Below are 11,311 nucleotides of genomic sequence, written 5' to 3'. Positions count from 1 at the left end.
TTGTAATAAAAACAAACATTTATAATTACGAAATGAATAATGCAAGACAGCATTTGTACATGTTTATTCTATTTGAAATATTTATGCCATTTTGTCAGAAAGAAAGTGTACAAGAAGAACATAGACATGAATCAAATAAAAACATTTTTTAAAAATACTATTGGATCCATGAGTCTACTCACAGGCTCCAGCATCCTCACAAGCCTACAGTCTGGATAATGGATGGAAGGATTAATCCACTGTACAAACTTCATAAGGGGTTGGACAAAATAATACAAGTAACGCAAGTTACGTAATCAGATTACTTTTTTAAGCAACTAAAGTAACACATTACTTTTTAATTTAGAAGTAAATATCTGAGTTACTTTTTCAAATAAGTAACTCCAGTTACTCCATGTATTGACTGATGGCTCTTGTGTTGCCATGTTGAGAGAAATCGTGAGTAAATGCAGAGGCATTGTGCGCTGTGTGAACCTGATGTTACAGTAGTTCTAGACTAAAGGTGAACATGCATTTACTCATCTCACCAGCAAAAAACAGAATCAGTATTCCTCAAAATGAATAAAAACAGTCAAATGCAAACTCAGAATATTATACAAACCTGCAATATATGTTAAAAAAGACAAATATCATTTTTGTAGGCCTATTTAATCCCTTTTTAATAACCATTGCCTTTGCTGCTGACCTTCGATGATAAAATTCTACCATACTAATAAGCAAAAATGACACATTTGTTATTACTGAATAGTGCTGAACTTTCTTCTCCTGCATCATATTCTGTGCCCTCTACTGTAGAGATTAATTTACATTTCCTTCAGCCTGAGGCGTATTCATTTCACTTTTGGTGTGAAAGGGCTGTTACATTTGTAAATTAAGAAATTTTTATATTAAAAACAAACAAGCAAGCCCTGCCCCGATTTAAAAAGTAACTAAGTATAATAATTAAATAAATGCAATATTATAATGCATTACTTTTAAAAGTAACTTTCCCCAACACTGGTTGTGGGTGAAACCTGTTTGGTGTTTTAAGAACAACAGTCTTTATGATCATGACTGCTTACACAAAGCATGGCAAGACTTCATCAGCGAAGAACAATAATGTGCGAAAACCAAAAGTGAATGATACGGACACTATGGATTGTGTCTAAACAACACAGAACTACTGCAGCAAACTGCCATCAAATTTAAATTTTCACCCTGAAGACTGTTTCCACAAAAAAAAAAAAAAAAGACCACAGAGAACTTTACAAAGCCAACATCCATGAAAGCTCCAAATGCTAAAATTTTCATCAGACACCATGCTAAATTGCAAACAATATGGTGTCATGATCGTAAAACCTTGGTGCGTGGAGCACCGAGATGAACTTCAACATATGCCCTGGCTATTTAAATCACCTGACTTTAATATTGTTAAATCACTGGGGCCAGTTTTGGAGAGAGGAGTGAGAAGCAGATTCCCTGAAGCAATCGACAGATGTTCTGTAACAACATTCAACTGGAGTCTATTCAACAGTTGTATGAATCAATTCTAAGGCTGATGAAACACAGAGCAACTTCTTTTGAGCAATGTTGCTGGTCCACCTTCCCACTGAGAATGGGTAACAAAATTCTATCTGGATACTTTAGATCGGTTGTGGCCCCGTGTTTCACCTGGTTGCCTGTTGACTGCAACATTGCCCAAAATTGCCCGGCAACATTGCTCAAAAAGTTGCCCTGTGTATCATCAGCCTAAGAAGGCTGGAAGGTTGTAATTGGTGGTAAAACACCCAAATAAAGAAACTACTAACTATTTCCTATGCATTCACATAATTTTGTATAGGAGCACCTTTGTAGAGCATCAATAACTTGAACATGAAAAACGGAGCCTGCAAAATGCATAAGGTTACATTTTGTTGGAGGATTTAATTGGTTATCAATAAGTATACACTATCAAAAAATGTGAGAAATTAAATTTCTTTTCCCAGTGCATCTGTGCAGAATTCAAACTGGATGTTGGTCGGGATTTGGTAGGGGATCCTTTTTGTTCATCACACTTTTCTGAAGATAATTAAGTGTAAAAACAAAAACAGTTATCTAATATGGCTTTTATGCATGTAAGGAAAAAGTTATACACTTGTAAAAAAAAATATGCTGATGAAATGGTAACGTACCATTAATTTCAGCCACTCTATAGCATTTTTGTAAGCTTTATCATTTCTTTTACACTCTAGTAATCCTTTGTCCTCATAGAACAGACAGTCCACGGTAAGTGTATTCTCCCTTTTCACAAATGTACTGCTGTCTGACACAACAGCCTCAGGGTCAAATGTGTGATGAAGAACCACTAAAATGACTGGCTTATCATCTAGGTTTAAGAAAGAGAAGTTTGTCATTTATCCAGTATATGTAACATATTATATGTTTCAGGTTTTTTTTTTTTTTTTATTATGAATGCCATGCAATATCTTCTCTAAGCCATTTCTTACCTTTAATGTTACTGACAGCAGCATCAATGTCAGTTCCAGTGCGAGAAACAACTGGGAAGAAAACTAGGCCAATATCACTGGGCTTATTTCTCTTTTCTGCATTTTTCAACTTGATTTTTGATCCCAATTTTGTCTTATCCTTAAGCTTTTTCATGAATGTCATAGGAATGTCTTTGACACTGTCAGGTGCATTGATAGAATATTTAACTGCAAAGAAAAAGCATATAGTCAGGTGAGAAACACTGAAAGCTCTTCAGAGGGTTTTATTAAGTTTGAAAGCTTGAAACGTCTTCAAAATATCATTACAAATTAGAAATTAAACTTTTGTAGCAAAATAGTTTTATCACAGATGGTAAATCTGTCAGACAACCTAAATACGTACTGATAAGCTCTATAATCTATAATAATATCTAAATGCTACTTTCAATCCAACACAAACTGCTATGTTGAATTGCCATGCTATTTTAGACCTTATTAAACAAGCCTGCTTGCTATTAAATAGAATGAAATGCAGTCATTATTTACTAAATTTCATGTTGTACTAAACCTGTATTGGTACAATTCTGCCTGAAGACTTTTGTGCTTCACAGACGAAAGCAAGTCATGCAGGTCAGACTGATGGATTGACTGATTGTCTGAACTGTCAATTTAAGGCACAGATTACATTCACTAGGTTAATATAGCAACTATGATAGAACTAAGATAGAAAGTAATCATGTCTGACTTACTCGATGGCATCGTAATTTGCTGAAGTGGAGGGATGAAAAATATTAGCTGCAAAAAGAACATGAGAGAGTAGGCTAATTAAAAAAACAGTTTGGGGGAGACTAGGTATGGTTGCAACAACATCATTTCCACCAATCAGGGATAAACTGTCCTATGATAATTTCATTGTTTACCCACTTTCTCCCGATCTTATATGAATGGTTGTCAAGGCTGTAAATAGGTATATGCAGATTTTATAAAGAAAAAAATGATTTTGATGTAAAAATCAATTCTTTTGACTTAAATTATATTTTGCTTAGTACTTAATCTGTTCCAGATAAAATCATATAACTTGCATTAGAATAAATTGTAGATTCTCAGGCAAAATGTGACGCATTTTTAAACTGCTAATTTCAAACCATTATGCTAATACAGCTAACTAAACACTGGATGACAGGGGTGGGGTATAACACAATTAAACAAAAAATGGTGCAAATTTGTGTGTGAGATTGTGTCTATATATGAATTTTCTCAATCAGAGTCATAATGGTAACAAACCAAATGTTTTTATCCCTAGCGTGCAGGTTTGGTGGATCCAGAAACTGTATAGGGCACATTTTACCCACATTTCCTTTTGCTTTGAGCTGCCAAAAAAAGCTCCATATAGACAACATGAAAGTCCTCAGTTCTATGTAAGGGAATAGATCTACATGTTTTTTACCTTGGTGCACTGGAGTTGAGTGTTCAGTAAGCATAAATACTGTTGAGGAGGTTTGTTCTAGTAATTTACACACACGCACACACTCCTGCATCAAACAGAAAGTGGATTGTAGATGTGGTCATTCGTAGAAAATTTGACATTGTTTTGTATTGTTCTTTTAGATTGTTTCAATAAACCTGTTTTTGAAGTAAACTTGAGGTGGCTGTTGTTTTTGCTTCTTTTGTCTGACTATTACAACTTACCCCAGTATGTGTTACAACCTACCCCAAAGGCACTCCATGTAACCTATTTGACATCAACTTATAAGGACTGTGATATTCCTGCAGCGGTTTGAATTGGTGCCTTTTGTAGTGAACAAATGTGGGTGCTTTGTATAAAAGTTTGAGCACTCTAGCTCAAAAATTCAGCGAGTTACAGATGCTGAAACAAAAAGTGTTCCAACCATCTCCCCCTACATAAAGTTACTTTTAAAAGGGCCTAGCTGTGACAAGCGATTCAGACCGCCCCCTCCCTACCTGTTAGTATACAAATTATTAGGCTATCTGCAAACTTTGTTTAATTCATCTTACCTTGTTTGTCTTGTTAAATTTTGTTGTTTATGGAAATATTGAGGGGTGAAACTGATGTTTGACCACCACGAAGTCTAAAACGTCTGGCGTGGTTTAGCAGAATGTGAAAGTGAAAGCAGCGTTTTAACCTACGTCGCATTTAAAAACTGACCGCATAAAAAAGAACGCATAAAAATACACAGGCTATCTATTATAAATGTTCACCATATTATAAAAGAAATTCTTCTGTGCATATGTCGTGACAACCTCAAACTGAATTTAGTCCAAACAATGAAAACTCTTAACAGCAGGTGGCGCAAGCTCCTGAAAACGGGACAAACTTTATTCTGTCATGATGCTTTGCCCTACATTTTACAAAACAGAGAAACTGTGGGCTACAAATATGTTTAAGTCGTATGAAAGCTGATGGGAACTTTGCAGTAGTCACAAACAATGAATTGGCTAGAGCCTAAACAAGAAGCTGAGAAGCATTGTAGACTGGCTTGTGTGCGACGGGAGCGTACCTTGTCCCAGCCAGAATCCTTAGATCGTGTTCCGCATTAGTGATCTGTCAACATACATTAGCTGAAGTAAACTTTTTAAAAGGTCAGGACTGATTTTCCCTAACCCTAATCATAACTTAATCTTAACCAAGGATAAAAAGTGCAATTTAATCAAAGTTAAAATGAACAACAGAGAACATGTTGAGTTGAAATCATTTCGAACATAGATGTCCAGTGTAGCCGGCTGAATCCAAGACCTATGATAATTAAATCTTCAAAAGGTTATAACACACAATGTAGCCTAGGAACACAGTTGTGTGTTCCTTATGTGCAATAAAAATCAGGGGAACGCCTGAATGTCGGAATGACCCCCTGACTGGATTGTGCAGTTGTTATAATGTGCTACACCAGTGGTTCTCAACCTTTTTTGGGCCAGCGCCCCCCTACCCATTCTCCAGGTCCCTCACCGCCCCCCATCAAATAAAACAGTCTAATTGTCTTCACTGAACATTACAGTTGATTATTATTTCGTGTTTATAATGAGGACTGTTATTTTTACAGTACTATTCAAATGTATGCGGTCATTATGATTTTTAAGAAATTAAGTTAATTTAAGGATACATTGAATTGATCGAATAAGACAGTGAATTACTTTTTTTTACAGTGAAATATTTGAAAATAAGTGTAATACGAATAATTTAAGCTTAGTTTTTAAGCATGTTGGTGATTTTCATTACTACAGCTTCAATGATGATGAGATCTGATATACTTTGCCCCAAATTTAAAGAGACTTGATAAAAAAAATATCCTGTTTAGACTATATATATCAAAGCAGTAACTAAATCAGCATACTATCATCTCAAAAACATTGCAAGAATTAGATGTTTTGTTTCCAGTCAAGACTTGGAGAAACTGGTTCATGCCTTTATCACCAGCAGGGTGGATTATTGTAATGGTCTCCTCACCGGCCTTCCAAAGAAGACCATTAGACAGCTGCAGCTCATCCAGAATGCTGCTGCCAGGATTCTGACTAGAACCAGAAAATTTGAGCATATTACACCAGTCCTCAGGTCCTTACACTGGCTTCCAGTTACATTTAGGATTGATTTTAAAGTACTTCTACTCGTTTATAAATCTCTAAATGGCCTAGGACCTAAATACATTGGAGATATGCTCACTGAATATAAACCTAACAGACCACTCAGATCATTAGGATCGAGTCAGTTAGAAATACCAAGGGTTCACACAAAACAAGGGGAGTCTGCTTTTAGCTATTATGCTGCCCGCAGTTGGAACCAGCTTCCAGAAGAGATCAGATGTGCTAAAACATTAGCCACTTTTAAATCCAGACTCAAAACTCATCTGTCTAGCTGTGCATTTGTTGAATGAGCACTGTGCTACGTCCGAACTGATTGCACTATGTATAATCACTTTCTATTCTTAAATGTTTTAAATTCTTTTAAAATCAATTTTTAAATCACTTTGTTTTTATTGTTGTGATTTTTATTATTTTTAATAATGACTATTTCACTTCCTTTTATGTAAAGCACTTTGAATTACCATTGTGTATGAAATGTGCTATATAAATAAACTTGCCTTGCCTTGCCTTGCCTATATCCACAGGGACATTCAAAAAAAAAAAAAAAAAGATTTTAGTTTGTTCTTCTGTTCCTGGAACTCTTGTCTTGAACACCCTTTTACTACTGTCATATGTATGGATGTTTTCAATTAGCTTTCAGTGAAAAATAACAATATGTATCCCTTAGTTTTAGAAAATACCCTTTTTTAAATAATATATTGAATTTCCTTTTTTCATGACATATTAGACATGATCATTTTGGTGGGTAAATACCACATTTACACTTGAAAATGGAAGGAATATAAACCCTCTTTTAATATATTTCATAAATTCTGCATGTGACAATATTTCAAAGTTTGCTTACAAATACTTCAAAGTACAACCCCAATTCCAGAAAAGTTGGGATGTATTGTAAAATGCAATAAAATCAAGAACCTGTGATTTGTTAGTTCTCATTAACTTTTATTTAATTGACAGAAGTACAAAGAAAATATTTCCAATGTACAGTGGTGTGAAAAAGTGTTGGCCCCCTTCCTGATTTTTAAATATTTTGCATGTTTGTCACACTTTAATGTTTCAGATCATCAAACTAATTTAAATATTAATCAAAGATAACACAAGTAAACACAACATGCAGTTTTTAAATGAAGTTTTCTATTATGAAGGGAAAACAAAATCCAAACCCACATGGCCCTGTGTGAAAAAGTGCTTGCCCCCTCCTATTAAATCATGAAAGAACTGTGATTAACCACATTATTTTAGAAAGCTGAGTTAAATTTCACTAGCCGAACCCAGGCCTGATTACTGCCAGACCTGTTGAATCAAGAAATCACTTAAATAGAACCTGTCTGACAAAGTGAAGCATGTTTAAAGAGCAACACATTATTCCGCGATCTTAAGAAATTCATAAACAGATGAGAAACAAAATAGTTTACATGTATCAGTCTGGAAAGGGTTATAAAGCCATTTCTAAGGCTTTGGGACTCCAGCAAACCATGGTCAGAGCCATTATCCACAAATGGAGAAAACTTAGAACAGTGGTGAACCTTCCCAGGAGTGGCCAGCCTACCAAAATTACTCCAAGAGCACAAAGACGACTCATCCAGGAGGTCATAAAAGAACCCAGAACAACATCTAAAGAACTGCAGGCCTCACTTGCCTCAATTAAGGTCAGTGTTCATGATTCAACAATAAGAAAGAGACTGGGCAAAAAACAGCATCCATGGGAGAGTTCCAAGGCAAAAGCCATTGCTGACCAAAAAGAACACAAAGGCTCGTCTCACATTTGCCAAAAAATGCAAGCTGCTTTGCAGCTTCAGAACCTGGATGACTTGCTATAATTGCTGGAACCATGAATTCTGCACTCTATCAGAAAATCCTGAAGGAGAATGTCCGGCCATCAGTTTGTGACCTCAAGCTCAAGTGCACTTGGGTTCTGCAGCAGGACAATGATTCCAAAAACAGCAGCAAGTCCACCTCTGAACGTCTCAAGAAAAACAAAATTAAGGTTTTGGAGTGGCCAAATCAAAGTCTGGACTTAAATCCAATTGAAATGCTGTGGCATGACCTTAAACAGTCCATTCATGCTCGAAAACCCTCCAATGTGACTGAATTAAAAGAATTCTGCAAAGATGAGTGGGCCAAAATTCCTCCACAGCGATGTGAAAGACTCATTGCCAGTTATCGCAAACGCTTGATTGAGGGTGGCACAAGCAGTTATTAGGTTTAGGGGGCAAGCACTTTTTCACACAGGGCCATGTGGGTTTGGATTTTGTTTTCCCTTCATAATAGAAAACTTCATTTAAAAACTGCATGTTGTGTTTACTTGTGCTATCTTTGATTAATATTTAAATTTGTTTGATGATCTGAAACATTAAAGTGTGACAAACATGCAAAAAAATAAAAAATCAGGAAGGGGTCCAACACTTTTTCACACCACTGTATATATACACTGCCATCAAGATGACGTCTTTCATGGGAAGTCCATGGTTATTAGATCAAGACAACAACATGGTTTCATAGACACATGTGCATGTGACTGACTGGCCAGCAGATCTGTCTCCTATTGAACATGTACGGCCCATCATGAAAAGAAGAATCAGACAACGATGACCACAGATTGATGGGCATCTGAAGTCTTGTATCTAGTTTGGGCAAAATTTTGCTCACAAAACTTTTAAGAATTAGTATCCTCAATTTCCAAACAATTAAACATTGTAATTAAAAGGGAAAATTGATGTGACACAGTGTTGAACATGCCTCTGTCCCAGCTCTTTTGGAGTGTGTTGCAGCCATCAAAATCAAAATTAGTTCATATTTACAAAATAAAATTTGGCCAGTATAAACATTGGATATTTTTCTTTGTACTTCAGTCAATTAAATATAGGTTAAAGAGAATGAACACATAACATTTTCTTGATTGTATGGCATTTCACAAAATGTCCCAACGTTTCTGGAATTGGGGTTATAGAAAGATGGGAAACATATGCTTCTCATTTTCAAAATAGTTATTATTTTAGTGCAGTCCTGATTTATATCTTTCTTATATAATTTAAATAATTACATTTATATTTTTGTTATTATCAATTCAATTTCAATTCAATTTTTTGTTGTTGTGGTGTGCCAACTATAATAATAAAAATAAAAAATATTTCTTGAGCAGCAATCAGCATAATTTCTGAAGGATCACACATTCTGAAGGATGTGACACTGAAAGCTGTCACATCCATGAGAGGAAAACATATTTCAAAATATATTCAAATAGAAAACAGTTCTTTCAAATTGTAGATTTACTGTTTTTACTGTATTTTCTATCAAATAAATGCAGACTTACTGCAGAAAGGATTAGACTTATTAATCTTTTTTGAATGGTGGTATAGGCTAGGCTATATTTTATTTATAACATATATCTTAAAAGCATGTATTTTAACCCAACACTGAATGGCACATGGCATCTATGACATATTTGATTTGACTGGACTTGAAATATTATCATAAGTTTCCCAAGAAGAAAAAAAAAAGCCACGTGAATTTAGAAATTTGTCAATCAGCAAACAAAAATCATTTATATTATTTTTTCTAAACAAGAAAAACATATCATGCTTCATTGTGTCTAAATGTATATTGGCTTCACGGGAAGTTCATCAGCTGCGCTACAGAAAGCCGAGCGAACACTGAAGTAAAGAGTCGTTGCTATGGAAATGATACACTGTCTAGTCTAGAAGCGGTAGTTTTAACACTACTACACCGGGCGCGAACGGCGCGACACGTTGCGTCAAAGTAGCCTACATGGATCCCCTTATAATAAGTTGTTCAGTAATGAGTGCAAGCGCTACAGTAAACGGATGCCGCGTTCTATTTCTGACGCACTCGACGCGCTTGCGCTACCGACAAGTTGACAAATAGATACAGAAAGTGCGCTTTGATGCATCCAGTGTAGAGACGGTGTTAGGATGTTGCAGACCATTTTGTTTTGCAAGGTTCAGCTCATATATCCTTGGTGTAAACTCGCCTAAACCAAACGCCCCCCAAGAACAGCTCAGCGCCCCCCTTTCAAAAATATTGCTTCCAGCGCCCCCCGATGCCCTCCGGACGCCCCCGTTGAGAAACACTAATGTGCTACACAATGGGAGAGAGCTGGCCATATGACACTAATAATTTAAATACATTTGAAATAGTTTTGGTAAATGGGCATTTATGTTAGCATTTTGAGGTTCATAACTGCCATAAACCTTTGTCAACAAGTAACATTTGTGAGTTATTGAAACAATACATTAGCCGATTCATTCTGGAACAAAACTGCCTTCTGTATTAGATTGAGAACAACTCCAGCTAAAGGATACAAGAAATGGAACATTTTATTGAAAAGAGGATTATCTGACCATAGGCCTATACTTTCTACATCCCAGTGTGGGCCTTTGTGCAACTCAAATGAATAGTCTTCAGGATCTTTCATCTGTCTGTTCCTTTTCTCAGTGCTTCCCTGCTAAAAAAAAAAAAACCCAATGGAAGCCCAATAGAAACCATCACAGAAATTCCAATGGTTTCCATTAAAATACCATTATAAACCATTAGCTTTTTCCAGTAAAACCATTACAAAATTCCTTTTTGTTGTGTGTTTTGGGCATTTTTCCAATAGGATTTAACATCCCACCAATAGAATCCATCACATACCAGTAGACACCATTATAGTTTCCATTAACCCTTTAACGCGTACGATCACACCGGTGTGATCAGTCTTGGCTGGTCCCTGGAGCGTACGATCACACCGGTGTGATTAGAACTTTCAGTGAGTCACGTCATCAACTGCTGAAATTCAAATCTGCTTTCTGGCGCAGAGCCAGATCAGACGCGCGAGCGCTTGTAATATTATCACTTATTCAGTGTTTTCAACCATATAATGCTTATTTAAGATTTCAGACATTTAAATACACATAAGTACTAGCAAAGCCATACATTTATAGTTTGTAAAATATGCGATGATGTCTATGGAAGCAGCAATAATGATCCTTACAAATATAATCTGACGACATGTTTTATTGATATCATATACACATAGTGTAGGTAACAATAAAGTTTACTCTGCTCTTCTCCCAGTTTACTGGAGACTTATTTTAACGTGTTTCGGGAGGAGAGGATGAATTTACGTGTTGTAAATCCCACAGCTGGATTCAGCGCGAGCAAACATGGCGGCGCCCATCACCCGGTATAGATGAACTAACACGATTATTATAAACGTGTTTAAACAACCAAACACATTTACTTGCACATATTTCAGAATCGGAATATCA

The 11,311-nt window shown here is 35.9% G+C and overlaps 1 protein-coding gene across 2 annotated transcripts; it reads right to left on the bottom strand.

Annotated features, from left to right (window-relative positions):
• Nucleotides 1–49: 49 nt before the first annotated feature.
• Nucleotides 50–4,732, bottom strand: si:dkey-111e8.5 (uncharacterized protein LOC566993 homolog). Of its 2 annotated transcripts, XM_058774623.1 has the most exons (6): nucleotides 4,461–4,732; nucleotides 3,892–3,976; nucleotides 3,194–3,239; nucleotides 2,466–2,672; nucleotides 2,151–2,344; nucleotides 50–2,037 (listed from the first exon to the last, which is right to left on the bottom strand). In XM_058774623.1, the coding sequence occupies exons 3-6, from the start codon at nucleotides 3,201–3,203 to the stop codon at nucleotides 1,981–1,983; spliced, it is 468 nt and encodes a 155-aa protein (XP_058630606.1). In that variant the 5' UTR covers nucleotides 3,204–3,239; nucleotides 3,892–3,976; nucleotides 4,461–4,732; the 3' UTR covers nucleotides 50–1,980. The 2 variants fall into 2 exon arrangements, with proteins under 2 accessions (XP_058630606.1, XP_058630607.1); XM_058774624.1 differs by lacking the exon at nucleotides 3,892–3,976.
• Nucleotides 4,733–11,311: the final 6,579 nt, after the last annotated feature.

Source organism: Onychostoma macrolepis, chromosome 05 (assembly GCF_012432095.1).
Source record: "Onychostoma macrolepis isolate SWU-2019 chromosome 05, ASM1243209v1, whole genome shotgun sequence".
In the NCBI taxonomy this organism is placed as follows: domain Eukaryota; kingdom Metazoa; phylum Chordata; class Actinopteri; order Cypriniformes; family Cyprinidae; genus Onychostoma; species Onychostoma macrolepis.
This window is presented reverse-complemented; position numbering and strand designations above follow the sequence as displayed.

Excerpts from the sequence above, each read along its gene's own strand:
- si:dkey-111e8.5 (XM_058774623.1), bottom strand. Across the intron at positions 2,345-2,465 it reads TGCTGTCAGTAACATTAAAG|ATGATAAGCCAGTCATTTTA; the intron begins GTAAGAAATGGC and ends TCTTAAACCTAG. Across the intron at positions 2,038-2,150 it reads TAGAGTGGCTGAAATTAATG|AAAAGTGTGATGAACAAAAA; the intron begins GTACGTTACCAT and ends AATTATCTTCAG.